General features: G+C 46.9%; 1 protein-coding gene across 1 annotated transcript in view; it reads right to left on the bottom strand.

The window, feature by feature from the left end:
- Positions 1-372: 372 nt before the first annotated feature.
- Positions 373-16,541, bottom strand: part of TH (tyrosine hydroxylase) — a 29,010-nt gene continuing 12,841 nt past the window's right edge. The window contains exons 10-13 of the mRNA XM_075280488.1: positions 4,439-4,495; positions 3,068-3,163; positions 1,557-1,690; positions 373-828 (exon numbers count right to left, since the gene is read on the bottom strand). Of these exons, the coding sequence (XP_075136589.1) occupies positions 669-828; positions 1,557-1,690; positions 3,068-3,163; positions 4,439-4,495 (447 nt within the window). The 3' untranslated portion in view covers positions 373-668. The remainder of the gene's footprint in view (positions 829-1,556; positions 1,691-3,067; positions 3,164-4,438; positions 4,496-16,541) is intronic.

Raw genomic sequence — 16,541 nt, 5'->3', positions numbered from 1 at the left:
CCCACGTGTGAGAAGGAGCTATCAGAGGTCCTTCCTTCCAACCATGGTCAGGCTGTATAATCTACATCAGACCAAGCGAAGATCACTCCGCACAGAGAACTAAATGATCCTGAGATCTTCTTTCTTCTTAGTTGCTATGACTCCTAGTATCTTTTCTATCTACTATTCTGAGCTTGTATGTGTCTTTCTTGTATTATATTACTGTATTATCCATGCTGCTGTAACACAATGAATTTCCCCATGGTGGGACTATCAAAGTATTATCTTATCTTATCTCCATACATACTGTCTTTTCACCTGTGTCCAGAACACACGATGGAGATCCATTCCCATACTTCCATGTATTCTAGGATTAGATATATATTTCTCTTTATTGCATCTTTCAAAACAGCTTAGAAACAGAACAGAAATTGGGGTGCAAAAGTGGGATATCATACACAATAGCACTTCCAGACACCGTAAAGCATGAATGGCAGGCGTAAGCCATTACATATCCAGTAATAACACTTAGATTATGTACCATACCAAAGCAGGTTGATTTAGTGTTGTACATAATGGTGAACAGGACGATGAGCTGACCACATTAATAATAATGAGATAGTGGAGACTGGAGATCATGCAGTGCACCCAGGAAGCCTACGTTGGGTAGAGATGTCGACTGTGGTATGTTAGGAGAGAATATTGAGCGCAGTACTCAAGGTCTGTAGTTCATCTCTGAGCACGTCCATGGAGCTCTGAATCTTGGCAGGTGAGTCCAAAATCTCAATAGTCGCAGTTAAGGGGTCGTATCGCACCGCATAAGGCCTCTTTATACGCGATGCATAATTCCTATGGGACGGGAAATTGGATATGGGAACACATCGCAGTATATATAGGGTCGTATAAAATACATACATGGTTAGAAAAGACAAAATACAATTCTTTGTTTTTCTGACTATATCTCTAGAAGATCTGAATATGATTATTAACTGGAACGTATCACCTATACACTCCACTTATACACAATATACAGGGGTGTAATATGAGGGGGTGCAGTCACGCTGGGCCCAGGAGCCTTAGGGGGGCCCATAAGCACTGGCATCAGTATTGAGATTGCAGCTCCATCTGGCCCATAAACCAAGGAGACCCACAGATTCCCCTAACAGCGGCAGCAAGGCGAGAAGAGCAGCGTGGAGCGGCAGTGAGGCGAAGAAGAACACCGGGCACCGGACCAGCCATCTCTGCAGGTAAGTAGCTACTAGAGATGTTAGTTTAGTCTCCCATTAGAATGAATGGAGGCAGCCGGCGCGCAGGGGGTTAAGGCTTTGTGCCGGCTGCTTCCATTCATTCTATGGAACCGCACCTCAGAATGAGCGGAGCGTATACTCAGTGTGAAGGCTAAGCAAAGCATTGTGGGAAATAGTACCGATCTCGATCCCACCTAAAAAGATCGTGTTTGGAATTCCGATGACGATCATGAAATTTTCTCGATCGCCGATCGGGATCCGATCTTTTCCGAACACGATCGCTCAACCCTGATTATTATTAGAATTTTTCCTTGCTTTTATCTCTCTTACCTTAGTTTTTCTTTAGCATCTCTAAAGCTTTCTGATACAAAATATACAGGTTGGTATTGCTGGTCGTCATACGGCTGAATGGCTGCTTCATCGGGGTCGAAGGCTCGAGTTTCTGGTTCATCCGACAATGCATACTTTAAAAAAAACAAAAAACACAAAAACGCATTAAAACAATGAACAGTGACCAAACCCAATGATTTCTTGGACTGGATTTATATAAGGTATGGGGATCTCCCATAAGGCTTCCCTGACGGTAGGTGTCGGAGGAAAGACGAATTGGACATGATGGAATTCAGCTTACCCAATCTTCTCTTCTAAAATAACCAATCTATCTGGCATAGTTATTTCCCCGCACCAAAACAAATTCTTCTTTGGATACCGTTGCCTATATTATCAGTAAGTGGAAAATCTAGGACTTTTGTGATATGTTGTACGTTCAATTTCCGTTTTTGAAGCGGGGGTCATCCTGCAGCGGCATAGGTATGGAGCCGATGGGCCCTAGGGGGCTATTTTTTACTTTGGAGTCAGTAAATGCAATGCCCGCCATCAGGGTTCACTACAATACAATGGATACCCCCGTGGCTATGGCGGCCATTCTGCTTCAGATCAGAGGATAACCCCTTTAACCACAATTCATCTCATCTCAATCTCTCTCTTTACTATACTTACTCCATCAAGTTACCGCCTGTCTCTATTGGGGAGCAAACTGGGTTAACTTCTGTGTAGAGGTTACCCTCCTAATACCAAAATATCATTGACATATGGGACATAGAACTAAATATGGCTTGTACAGCCGTGTTGGCCGCACTAGAGATCAACTGGACCTCCCACCGGCCAAGGTGGAATTTTATAAAACTTGGGGTACAGGAAATCCCCTGAATATGTGGAATAGGACCCACACCCCTAAACGTGAAGAGGGAAAACTACACTGTGACTAAGATATATGCCATATGCTGTACAGTGACAAACTCTCTTAGGATCTTATCTATATCGATGAGGCTTCCTGTCCCTACTACATTAGGACTGCCCTGAATTGGTGTGTGCTCTCAGAACATCATAAAACTTGGCTAATACAGGGAATTCAGGGGGCAAATATTCATATTCTTTTTTAGGCCAGGTTCACATCTGAGTTTGGTATTCCATTGGGAGAGTCTGCTTGGTGACCCCTGGAAGGAAACCTACATCCATTAGCTAAGAAACCACATGGATCCCATAGACTATAATGGGGTCCGTGTGGTTTCCGCTCGGTTTCCGCACAATACACGCAGAGAGAAAAGTGCTGTAAGAACACCGTGTGGACACCGTGCAGAAAACACACAGACTCCATTATAGTCTATGGGGTCCATGTGCTTTCATTGTTCACTGTTTGTCAATGCATTCAGTATTCAATTTGGGGGGTCCCCAAGCGGACTCCTTGAATGGAATACTGAATGCAGTTGTGGCCTCGGACTTATGAACATGAATATTTTACTATTTTCTAATATCTGTTATAATGGAAAAATATTACTTACCAGCAATTCCCCAAATGATGATAGTAAAGCGGCTCCGTAGGCTTTCAGTTCTCCTTTCTGCTTACAAAGACCAAACTCTATAGTAAACCAATAGAGCTGCAACAACCAAGAAGTAAAAGCAAAGGGTTAACACACGTGGAGAATTTATTATTAACAATAGCTAACAGAATAGCTAAGCGGCTAGGTGAGGCCTCAAGGGGGCATTATACAATGTGGTGGCCTCCAAGGGGGCATTATACTATGTGGTGGCCTCAAGGGGGCATTATACTATGTGGTGGCCTCAAGGGGGCATTATACTATATGGTGGCCACCAAGGGGGCATTATACTATGTGGTGGCCACCAAGGGTGCATTATACTATGTGGTGGCCACCAAGGGGGCATTATACTATGTGGTGGCCACCAAGGGGGCATTATACTATGTGGTGGCCACCAAGGGGGCATTATACTATGTGGTGGCCACCAAGGGGGCATTATACTATGTGGTGGCCACCAAGGGGGCATTATACTATGTGGTGGCCACCAAGGGGGCATTATACTATGTGGTGGCCACCAAGGGGGCATTATACTATGTGGTGGCCACCAAGGGGGCATTATACTATGTGGTGGCCAACAAGGGGGCATTATACTATGTGGTGGCCACCAAGGGGGTATTATACTGTACTATGTAGGGGCACAAAGAGACTGGGTGGGGATGGACAGTGTTATAAAAACATTTGTTGCCCCAGTCATCCTTCCTTATATTCTTGGGACCCCCCACTTATAAAGTACAATACTTGACTATCACCCCAGGTTCCATTGAAATTATTGGAGGTGCCCACTGTTGACTACGGCTCTATTCAGACTTCACACTATTATATAAATCCAGCAGCCATACCCCAAAAGAACTACAACTTATCCCCTATCACGTGGCTAGGGGACAAGCAGGTGTGTAATTCAAGGGATACATAGGGTACACTCACATCTAGACCCAGGAGCCTTAGTGGTTCAGAAGCATAACTATAGGGGTCACCATGGTCCCAGCCAGGAAACCAACAAGCTCACTTCACTAAGGCTGCCAGTCTATGCATCCTAAATTTATCACAACCACACTTGTGTGATACAAGAGAAGAAGATTTGTATTACAATGGGAATCCTGTGTACACATGTTGCGAACAAGTCTTCATGGCAGACTGGCCAAGGTAGAGAGAGGAACAAGTAAATGCTGCTAAAATGTGTAGATAGGGGACAGCTCACAGTTGAGCTTTTTGCACCAAAGCCCATGAGCCTTGAGCTACGCCTCTAGGAATAAGTTAATTTTGTAAGCAAACCCCTTTTTTAATTAATTACATATAATAATATTGATATATACAACATCCTTTAATGGCACTTACCGTTGACAATTTCTCAATTTCTTCATCTGTCACACCCAGCGATGCCAAGCCAATATCCTACAATAAGTATATAGACTCAGCTCTAGTAATCGTGCTCATTTATCTGCTAACTATATTGACATCGTTCCAACTTATTACAGCTCTATATACAGAATGCACTCACCGCAGATGCATATAACCAGAAACCCCAATACCTACCCCCTGTCTAATCTAACACTCTTGGTCTAAGTTCATAGGTAAATAATTTGTACCTGAGGAAACCCAAGCAAACATATGAATACGTTTATACTGCATGTTGTCATTTCTGGCCTTGAACCCATGACCTCAGTACTGCCCCTGGTGCTATTTGATTAACATTGAACTTAAACAGTCTTAAACTGTACAAACTAACCAATGGCATCAGCGTCCAACTTTACCTACTTTCACAGAAACCGTTCTAGTAACTAAAATTGATTCTGTAATCTTATCTACCTGGAAAAACCTCTCTAAAGTTGCCACTAGGTGTCTACCTTCTTGCTAACTTACTTTTCACCCCCTGTTACTAGGGAAATTCTGTCCTTAGTAATCATCATGCGCAAGGCAGTGAGTGGAGGGATGAGGGGGTGGTCTTATTTCATAGTCATAGTGGGAGGGGAAGGTCTCTCTTCACAGGTTGTGCATGTCTACAAACAGCTTTCCTGTACACTACACAGAGAGGATTATTGAGCTTCTCATTGCTCTTATAGAGTATATATAGTTCTACCTACATCTGACTAGCTGCTCTTGTTATTTATAGGGATGTTAGCATAGACAGCAAGCTTCTCTCCTTGTTCTGCTCAGATCTCTCTATTTTGTGCCAGGCTGCATCAGAACCTTGATTTGGAGTGACCCTGCATCTCAGTTATTTTTGTTTGCTGTTGTACAGTTACTCCTGGCAGAATTATATGTAAGGAAACCAGTGGTAGTAATTAGAGATGAGCGAACAGTGTTTTATCGAACTCATGTTCGATCGGATATTAGGCTGTTCGGCATGTTCGAATCGAATCGAACACCGCGTGGTAAAGTGCGCCATTACTCGATTCCCCTCCCACCTTCCCTGGTGCCTTTTTTGCTCCAATAACAGCGCAGGGTAGGTGGGACAGGAACTACGACACCGGTGACGTTGAAAAAAGTAGGCAAAACCCATTGGCTGCCGAAAACATGTGACCTCTAATTTAAAAGAACAGCGACGCCCAGCTTCGCGTCATTCTGAGCTTGCAATTCACCGGGGACGGAGGTTTCCGTCCAGCTAGCTAGGGCTTAGATTCTGGGTAGGCAGGGACAGGCTAGGATAGGAAGGAGAAGACAACCAACAGCTCTTGTAAGAGCTAAATTCCAGGGAGAAGCTTGTCAGTGTAACGTGGCACTGACGGGCTCAATCGCCGCAACCCAGCTTTCCGCGGATCCTGAATGGAATACACTGACAGTGTATTCCCGTATACCCGATATATACCCCCGATACCCGTTCCAACGGTGTGCCCCCCCACCTTCACCCCAGAAATACCCTGCAAGTCCCCTAGCAATAGAATTGGGGCTATATACACCCACTATTTTTGCTACTGCCATATAGTGCCATTGTCTGACTGGGAACTCAAAGAATATATTGGGGTTACATATAACTTCAATTCCAGGGAAAAGCTTGTCAGTGTAACGTGGCACTGACGGGCTCAATCGCCGCAACCCAGCTTTCCCAGGATCCTGAATGGAACACACTGACAGTGTATTCCCGTATACCCCATATATACACCCCAAATCCCCGTTCCAACGGTGTGCCCCCCCACCTTCACCTCAGAAATACCCTGCAAGTCCCCTAGCAATAGAATTGGGGCTATATACACCCACTATTTTTGCTACTGCCATATAGTGCCATTGTCTCACTGGGAATTCAAAGAATATATTGGGCTTACGTGCACCCACAATTTTTGCTACTGCTATACAGTGCCATTGTCTCACTGGGAATTCAAAGAATATATTGGGGTTACGTGCACCCACAATTTTTGCTACTGGTATATAGTGCCATTGTCTGACTGGGAATTCAAAGAATATATTGGGGTTACGTGCACCCACAATTTTTGCTACTGGTATATAGTGCCATTGTCTGACTGGGAATTCAAAGAATATATTGGGGTTACAAATACCCTCATTTCTTGCTACTGGTATATAGTGCCATTGTCTGACTGGGAATTTAAAGAATATATTGGGGTTACAAATACCCTCATTTCTTGCTACTGCCACATAGTGCCAGTTTCTGACTGGTAATTCAAAGAATATATTGGGGTTACATGCACCCACAATTTTTGCTACTGGTATATAGTGCCATTGTCTGACTGGGAATTCAAAGAATATATTGGGGTTACAAATACCCTCATTTCTTGCTACTGCCATATAGTGCCAGTTTCTGACTGGTAATTCAAAGAATATATTGGGGTTACGTGCACCCACAATTTTTGCTACTGGTATATAGTGCCATTGTCTGACTGGGAATTCAAAGAATATATTGGGGTTACAAATACCCTCATTTCTTGCTACTGCCATATAGTGTCAGTTTCTGACTGGTAATTCAAAGAATATATTGGGGTTATAAATACCCTCATTTCTTGCTACTGGTATATAGTGCCATTGTCTGACTGGGAATTCAAAGAATATATTGGGGTTATAAATACCCTCATTTCTTGCTACTGGTATATAGTGCCATTGTCTGACTGGGAATTTAAAGAATATATTGGGGTTACAAATACCCTCATTTCTTGCTACTGCCATATAGTGCCAGTTTCTGACTGGTAATTCAAAGAATATATTGGGGTTACGTGCACCCACAATTTTTGCTACTGGTATATAGTGCCATTGTCTGACTGGGAATTCAAAGAATATATTGGGGTTACAAATACCCTCATTTCTTGCTACTGCCATATAGTGCCAGTTTCTGACTGGTAATTCAAAGAATATATTGGGGTTACGTGCACCCACAATTTTTGCTACTGGTATATAGTGCCATTGTCTGACTGGGAATTCAAAGAATATATTGGGGTTACAAATACCCTCATTTCTTGCTACTGCCATATAGTGCCAGTTTCTGACTGGTAATACAAAGAATATATTGGGGTTACGTGCACCCACAATGTTTGCTACTGGTATATAGTGCCATTGTCTGACTGGGAATTCAAAGAGTATATTGGGGTTACAAATACCCTCATTTCTTGCTACTGCCATATAGTGCCAGTTTCTGACTGGTAATTCAAAGAATATATTGGGGTTATAAATACCCTCATTTCTTGCTACTGGTATATAGTGCCATTGTCTGACTGGGAATTCAAAGAATATATTGGGGTTATAAATACCCTCATTTCTTGCTACTGGTATATAGTGCCATTGTCTGACTGGGAATTCAAAGAATATATTGGGGTTACAAATACCCTCATTTCTTGCTACTGGTATATAGTGCCATTGTCTGACTGGGAATTCAAAGAATATATTGGGGTTATAAATACCCTCATTTCTTGCTACTGGTATATAGTGCCATTGTCTGACTGGTAATTCAAAGAATATATTGGGGTTACGTGCACCCACAATTTTTGCTACTGGTATATAGTGCCATTGTCTGACTGGGAATTCAAAGAATATATTGGGGTTATAAATACCCTCATTTCTTGCTACTGGTATATAGTGCCATTGTCTGACTGGGAATTCAAAGAATATATTGGGGTTACAAATACCCTCATTTCTTGCTACTGCCATATAGTGCCAGTTTCTGACTGGTAATTCAAAGAATATATTGGGGTTACGTGCACCCACAATGTTTGCTACTGGTATATAGTGCCATTGTCTGACTGGGAATTCAAAGAATATATTGGGGTTACAAATACCCTCATTTCTTGCTACTGCCATATAGTGCCAGTTTCTGACTGGTAATTCAAAGAATATATTGGGGTTATAAATACCCTCATTTCTTGCTACTGGTATATAGTGCCATTGTCTGACTGGGAATTCAAAGAATATATTGGGGTTATAAATACCCTCATTTCTTGCTACTGGTATATAGTGCCATTGTCTGACTGGGAATTCAAAGAATATATTGGGGTTACAAATACCCTCATTTCTTGCTACTGGTATATAGTGCCATTGTCTGACTGGTAATTCAAAGAATATATTGGGGTTACGTGCACCCACAATTTTTGCTACTGGTATATAGTGCCATTGTCTGACTGGGAATTCAAAGAATATATTGGGGTTATAAATACCCTCATTTCTTGCTACTGGTATATAGTGCCATTGTCTGACTGGGAATTCAAAGAATATATTGGGGTTACAAATACCCTCATTTCTTGCTACTGCCATATAGTGCCAGTTTCTGACTGGTAATTCAAAGAATATATTGGGGTTATAAATACCCTCATTTCTTGCTACTGGTATATAGTGCCATTGTCTGACTGGGAATTCAAAGAATATATTGGGGTTACGTGCACCCACAATTTTTGCTACTGGTATATAGTGCCAATTTCTAACTGGGAATTCAAAATGCGCAAGGCTCCCGGAAAGGGACGTGGGCGAGGTCGGGGGAATGGTTCTGGGGAGCAAGGTAGTAGTGAAGCCACAGGGCGTCCCGTGCCTACTCCTGTGGGGCAGCAAGCATTGCGCCACTCCACAGTGCCAGGGTTGCTTGCCACATTAACTAAACTGCAGGGTACAAACCTTAGTAGGCCCGAGAACCAGGAACAGGTCTTGCAATGGCTGTCAGAGAACGCTTACAGCACATTGTCCAGCAGCCAGTCAGACTCTGCCTCCTCTCCTCCTATTACCCAACAGTCTTGTCCTCCTTCCTCCCAAAATTCCCAAGCTTCACAGAACAATAACCCCAACTGTCCCTGCTCCCCAGAGCTGTTCTCCGCTCCTTTCATTGTCCCTCAACCTGCCTCTCCACGTCACGATTCCACGAACCTAACAGAGGAGCATCTGTGTCCAGATGCTCAAACACTAGAGTCTCCTCCATCTCCGTTCGATTTGGTGGTGGATGACCAGCAACCCACCCTCATCGACGATGATGTGACGCAGTTGCCATCAGGGCATCCAGTTGACCGGCGCATTGTGCGGGAGGAGGAGATGAGACAGGAGTTGGAAGAGGAAGTGGTGGATGATGAGGACACTGACCCGACCTGGACAGGGGGGATGTCAAGCGGGGAAAGTAGTGTGGATGTTGAGGCAGGTGCAGCACCAAAAAGGGTAGCTAGAGGCAGAGGCAGAGGTCAGCAGCTTAGGCGAAGCCAGGCCACACCCGGAATCTCCCAAGATGTTCCAGTTCGTACCCAGCCCCGAAAAACTCCCACCTCGAGGGCACGTTTCTCGAAGGTGTGGAGTTTTTTCAAGGAATGCGCCGAGGACAGATATAGTGTTGTCTGCACAATTTGCCTCTCGAAATTGATTAGGGGCTCTGAGAAGAGCAACCTGTCCACCACTTCAATGCGCCGTCATTTGGAATCCAAGCACTGGAATCAGTGGCAGGCAGCAACGGCAGGACAAAGGCCGCCTGCCGTTCACGCCACTGCCACTGCCTCTGCCTCTGCCACTGCCACTGCTGACTGTGCTGGCGATGCACTCCAGAGGACGAGCCAGGACACCACTTCATCTGCCTCCGCCACTTTGTTGACTTCTCCCTCATCCTCCCCTGTTCCTGTCTTATCTCCTTCTCCTGCACCATCAAAGGCACCATCAGGCGCTTCTTTACAACAACCCACCATCTCTCAGACATTGGAGCGGCGGCAGAAATACACTGCTAACCACCCACACGCGCAAGCCTTGAACGCCAACATCGCTAAACTGCTGGCCCAGGAGATGTTGGCGTTCCGGCTTGTTGAAACTCCCGCCTTCCTGGACCTGATGGCAACTGCGGCACCTCGCTATGCCGTCCCTAGCCGTCACAACTTCTCCCGGTGTGCCGTCCCCGCCTTGCACCAGCACGTGTCACTCAACATCAGGCGGGCCCTTAGTTCCGCGCTTTGCACAAAGGTCCACTTGACCACCGACGTGTGGACAAGTGCATGCGGACAGGGACGCTACATTTCACTGACGGCACACTGGATGAATGTAGTTGAGGCTGGGACTGCTTCCCAAACTGGCCCGGTGTACCTCGTCTCCCCGCCTAACATTCCTGGCAGGGACACGAGAAGAACACCCCCCTCCTCCTCCTCCTCTACCGCCTCCTCCTCCGCCACCGCCTCCTCCTCCGCTGTTAGATTGACCCCAGCTACGAGTTGGAAACGTTGCAGCACTGGCGTTGGTAGACGTCAGCAGGCTGTGCTGAAGCTGATCAGCTTGGGGGACAGACAGCACACTGCCTCCGAGGTGAGGGATGCCCTCCTCGATGAGATGGCAATATGGTTTGAGCCGCTGCACCTGGGCCCAGGCATGGTCGTTTGTGATAACGGCCGGAACCTGGTAGCAGCTCTGGAGCTTGCCGGACTCCAACATGTTCCATGCCTGGCCCACGTCTTCAACCTAGTGGTGCAACGTTTCCTAAAGAGCTACCCCAATGTTCCAGAGCTACTGGTGAAAGTGCGGCGCATGTGCGCCCACTTTCGCAAGTTGACAGTAGCCGCTGCTAGCTTAAAATCTCTCCAGAAACGCCTGCATGTGCCACAACACCGGCTTTTGTGCGACGTCCCCACACGCTGGAACTCAACGTTTCAGATGTTGAATAGAGTGGTTGAGCAGCAGAGACCTTTGATGGAATACCAGCTACAAAACCCTAGGGTGCCACAAAGTCAGCTGCCTCAGTTTCACATCCATGAGTGGTCATGGATGAGAGACCTTTGTGACATCCTACGGGTCTTTGAGGAGTCCACAAGGAGGGTGAGCTCTGAGGATGCGATGGTGAGCCTTACAATCCCTCTCTTGTGTGTTCTGAGAGAATCCCTGATTGACATCAGGGATAACTCAGATCACACAGAGGAGTTAGGGATAGCATCCGATCCATCACAGCTGGAGAGTAGGTCCACACATCTGTCCGCTTCACTGCGTTTAATGGAGGAGGAGGAGGAGGAGGAGGAGGAGGAAGAAGAGTTGTCCGATGATGTGATGGTGATACAGGAGGCTTCCGGGCAACTTCGAATCGTCCCATTGTTGCAGCGCGGATGGGTAGACATGGAGGATGAGGAGGAAATGGAGATTGAACTTTGGGGCCAGAGGAGTCATGCCAACTAACACTGTGGCAGACATGGCTGAGTTCATGTTGGGGTGCTTTACAACCGACAAGCGTATTGTCAAAATCATGGAGGACAACCAGTACTGGATCTTTGCTATCCTTGACCCCCGTTATAAAAACAACATATCGTCTTTTATTCCGGTAGAGGGGAGGGCCAATCGCATCAATGCTTGCCACAGGCAATTGGTGCAGAATATGATGGAGATGTTTCCAGCATGTGACATTGGCGGCAGGGAGGGCAGTTCCTCCAGTAGGCAACCAAGTTCTCACCGGTCCACACAAACGAGGGGCACACTGTCTAAGGTCTGGGACACCTTGATGGCACCCCCTCGCCAAAGTGCCGCCACGGAGGCTCCTAGTGTCACCAGGCGTGAGAAGTATAGGCGCATGTTGCGGGAATACCTTTCCGACCACAGCCCTGTCCTCTCCGACCCCTCTGCGCCCTACACGTATTGGGTGTCGAAGTTGGACCTGTGGCTTGAACTTGCCCTATATGCCTTGGAGGTGCTGTCCTGTCCTGCCGCCAGCGTCCTATCTGAGAGGGTGTTCAGTGCAGCCGGTGGCATCATCACTGACAAGCGCACCCGTCTGTCAGCTGAGAGTGCCGACCGGCTCACTTTGATAAAAATGAGCCACCATTGGATAGAGCCTTCATTTTTGGGCCCACCTGTGTAAAGCACCCCAACATGAAACTCCATGTCTGTACTCAACCTCTCCAATTCCTCCGCAGCCTCATACTCATCCACCATAAGCGTTGCACAATTCTGCTAATACTAGGCTCCCTCCACCCTGATTTCCACCAACTCTGCTGGTTAGAGGCTCCCTCCACCCTGATTTCCACCAACTCTGCTGGTTAGAGGCTCCCTCCACCATGAATTGGTCCAAACTGGGCTGTTTAGAGGCTCCCTCCACCATGAATTGGTCCAAACTGGGGTTTTTAGAGGCTCCCTCCACCATGAATTGGTCCAAACTGGGCTGTTTAGAGGCTCCCTCCACCATGAATTGGTCCAAACTGGGCTGTTTAGAGGCTCCCTCCACCATGAATTGGTCCAAACTGGGGTTTTTAGAGGCTCCCTCCACCATGAATTGGTCCAAACTGGGGTTTTTAGAGGCTCCCTCCACCATGAATTGGTCCAAACTGGGCTGTTTAGAGGCTCCCTCCACCATGAATTGGTCCAAACTGGGGTTTTTAGAGGCTCCCTCCACCATGAATTAATCCAAACTGGGCTGGTTAGAGGCTCCCTCCACCATGAATTTGCCCAAACTGGGCTGTTTAGAGGCTCCCTCCACCATGAATTTGCCCAAACTGGGCTGTTTAGAGGCTCCCTCCACCATGAATTGGTCCAAACTGGGGTTTTTAGAGGCTCCCTCCACCATGAATTGGTCCAAACGGGGGGTTTTTAGAGGCTCCCTCCACCATGAATTTGCCCAAACTGGGCTGTTTAGAGGCTCCCTCCATCATGAATTGGTCCAAACTGGGGTTTTTAGAGGCTCCCTCCACCATGAATTGGTCCAAACTGGGGTTTTTAGAGGCTCCCTCCACCATGAATTGGTCCAAACTGGGGTTTTTAGAGGCTCCCTCCACCATGAATTTGCCCAAACTGGGCTGTTTAGAGGCTCCCTCCACCATGAATTTGCCCAAACTGGGCTGTTTAGAGGCTCCCTCCACCATGAATTGGTCCAAACTGGGGTTTTTAGAGGCTCCCTCCACCATGAATTGGTCCAAACTGGGCTGTTTAGAGGCTCCCTCCACCATGAATTGGTCCAAACTGGGGTTTTTAGAGGCTCCCTCCACCATGAATTTGCCCAAACTGGGCTGTTTAGAGGCTCCCTCCACCATGAATTTGCCCAAACTGAGCTGTTTAGAGGCCCCCTCCACCATGAATTGGTCCAAACTGGGGTTTTTAGAGGCTCCCTCCACCATGAATTGGTCCAAACTGGGGGTTTTTAGAGGCTCCCTCCACCATGAATTTGCCCAAACTGGGCTGTTTAGAGGCTCCCTCCACCATGAATTTGCCCAAACTGGGCTGTTTAGAGGCTCCCTCCACCATGAATTGGTCCAAACTGGGGTTTTTAGAGGCTCCCTCCACCATGAATTGGTCCAAACTGGGGGTTTTTAGAGGCTCCCTCCACCATGAATTTGCCCAAACTGGGCTGTTTAGAGGCTCCCTCCATCATGAATTGGTCCAAACTGGGGTTTTTAGAGGCTCCCTCCACCATGAATTGGTCCAAACTGGGGTTTTTAGAGGCTCCCTTCACCATGAATTGGTCCAAACTGGGGTTTTTAGAGGCTCCCTCCACCATGAATTGGTCCAAACTGGGCTGTTTAGAGGCTCCCTCCACCATGAATTGGTCCAAACTGGGGTTTTTAGAGGCTCCCTCCACCATGAATTTGCCCAAACTGGGCTGTTTAGAGGCTCCCTCCACCATGAATTTGCCCAAACTGAGCTGTTTAGAGGCTCCCTCCACCATGAATTGGTCCAAACTGGGGTTTTTAGAGGCTCCCTCCACCATGAACTGGTCCAAACTGGGGGTTTTTAGAGGCTCCCTCCACCATGAATTTGCCCAAACTGGGCTGTTTAGAGGCTCCCTCCACCATGAATTTGCCCAAACTGGGCTGTTTAGAGGCTCCCTCCACCATGAATTTGCCCAAACTGGGCTGTTTAGAGGCTCCCTCCACCATGAATTGGTCCAAACTGGGGTTTTTAGAGGCTCCCTCCACCATGAATTGGTCCAAACGGGGGGTTTTTAGAGGCTCCCTCCACCATGAATTTGCCCAAACTGGGCTGTTTAGAGGCTCCCTCCATCATGAATTGGTCCAAACTGGGGTTTTTAGAGGCTCCCTCCACCATGAATTTGCCCAAACTGGGCTGTTTAGAGGCTCCCTCCACCATGAATTTGCCCAAACTGGGCTGTTTAGAGGCTCCCTCCACCATGAATTGGTCCAAACTGGGGTTTTTAGAGGCTCCCTCCACCATGAATTGGTCCAAACTGGGCTGTTTAGAGGCTCCCTCCACCATGAATTGGTCCAAACTGGGGTTTTTAGAGGCTCCCTCCACCATGAATTTGCCCAAACTGGGCTGTTTAGAGGCTCCCTCCACCATGAATTTGCCCAAACTGAGCTGTTTAGAGGCCCCCTCCACCATGAATTGGTCCAAACTGGGGTTTTTAGAGGCTCCCTCCACCATGAATTGGTCCAAACTGGGGGTTTTTAGAGGCTCCCTCCACCATGAATTTGCCCAAACTGGGCTGTTTAGAGGCTCCCTCCACCATGAATTTGCCCAAACTGGGCTGTTTAGAGGCTCCCTCCACCATGAATTGGTCCAAACTGGGGTTTTTAGAGGCTCCCTCCACCATGAATTGGTCCAAACTGGGGTTTTTAGAGGCTCCCTCCACCATGAATTGGTCCAAACTGGGGGTTTTTAGAGGCTCCCTCCACCATGAATTTGCCCAAACTGGGCTGTTTAGAGGCTCCCTCCACCATGAATTTGCCCAAACTGGGCTGTTTAGAGGCTCCCTCCACCATGAATTGGTCCAAACTGGGGTTTTTAGAGGCTCCCTCCACCATGAATTGGTCCAAACTGGGGTTTTTAGAGGCTCCCTCCACCATGAATTGGTCCAAACTGGGGGTTTTTAGAGGCTCCCTCCACCATGAATTTGCCCAAACTGGGCTGTTTAGAGGCTCCCTCCACCATGAATTTGCCCAAACTCTGCTGGTTAGAGGCTCCCTCCACCATGAATTGGTCCAAACTGGGGTTTTTAGAGGCTCCCTCCACCATGAATTTGCCCAAACTCTGCTGGTTAGAGGCTCAATCCACCCTGATTTTCAAAACAAATGTTGGTGCCAACCTCAACTTACTACAAGGGCCAAATTCACTGCTGGTGACAAGCTCTCCTCACTGCAAGTGCCAAATACACATGTTTCAAGGTGTTTTCCTACTGTCAGAGAGGTGGTATTGAGTGTGTAAAGTGTGTAGTTGTTAGGCTGTGATGTTGGGGTAATAGAGGGTCTTTGGTGTGTTAGATGCCCCCAGACATGCTTCCCCTGCTGTCCCAGTGTCATTCCAGAGGTGTTGGCATCATTTCCTGGGGTGTCATAGTGGACTTGGTGACCCTCCAGACACGGATTTGGGTTTCCCCCTTAACGAGTATCTGTTCCCCATAGACTATAATGGGGTTCGAAACCCGTTCGAACACACGAACATTGAGCGGCTGTTCGAATCGAATTTCGAACCTCGAACATTTTAGTGTTCGCTCATCTCTAGTAGTAATGATGAAATAGTAGAACGGGCAAGCTTCTTTGTATTTTACACACCTCATACCTCAGATGTAAATGCAAATATGATGCACAGCAGCAGTAATACTGGACACCACATATAAATGACCATTAAGACCCTGGTTTTTGATGAAACTCAGGAATCTTTCAGTCATATGAACATGGCGTCTGACCTGGAAGCAGCATATTAAAGAGTAGGAGGAGCTCAGCAGATTGATATGTAGGTTGGTAGAAAAATATTAAGTACAATTACTAAATTATTAATTGAAGTCCTTACTCTTTCTATGCTTAGGAGTCCCGTAGGCCTATGCTTAGGAGTAGAGATGAGCGAACAGTAAAATGTTCGAGGTTTGATATTCGTTTCGAGTAGCCCCTCAATATTCGACTACTCGAATCGAATATCGAACCCTATTATAGTCTATGGGGGGAAAATGCTCATTTCAGGGGTAGGCAACATTCAATCAAATTATACTTACCAAGTCCACGAGTGAGGGTCGGGCTGGATCCTCCGAGAAGTCTTCTCCGTGTAGCTTCCCCGCGGCATCTTCTGGCTCTGAATTCACTCTGCCAGGCATCGGGCCTGGGCAGAGCCAACTGCGCATGCCCGCACTACA

The sequence above is a fragment of the Leptodactylus fuscus genome, chromosome 7 (assembly GCF_031893055.1).
Source record: "Leptodactylus fuscus isolate aLepFus1 chromosome 7, aLepFus1.hap2, whole genome shotgun sequence".
NCBI classification, from domain to species: domain Eukaryota; kingdom Metazoa; phylum Chordata; class Amphibia; order Anura; family Leptodactylidae; genus Leptodactylus; species Leptodactylus fuscus.
The sequence above is the reverse complement of the archived record's forward strand: the minus strand, read 5'-3'. Positions and strand labels throughout refer to the sequence as shown.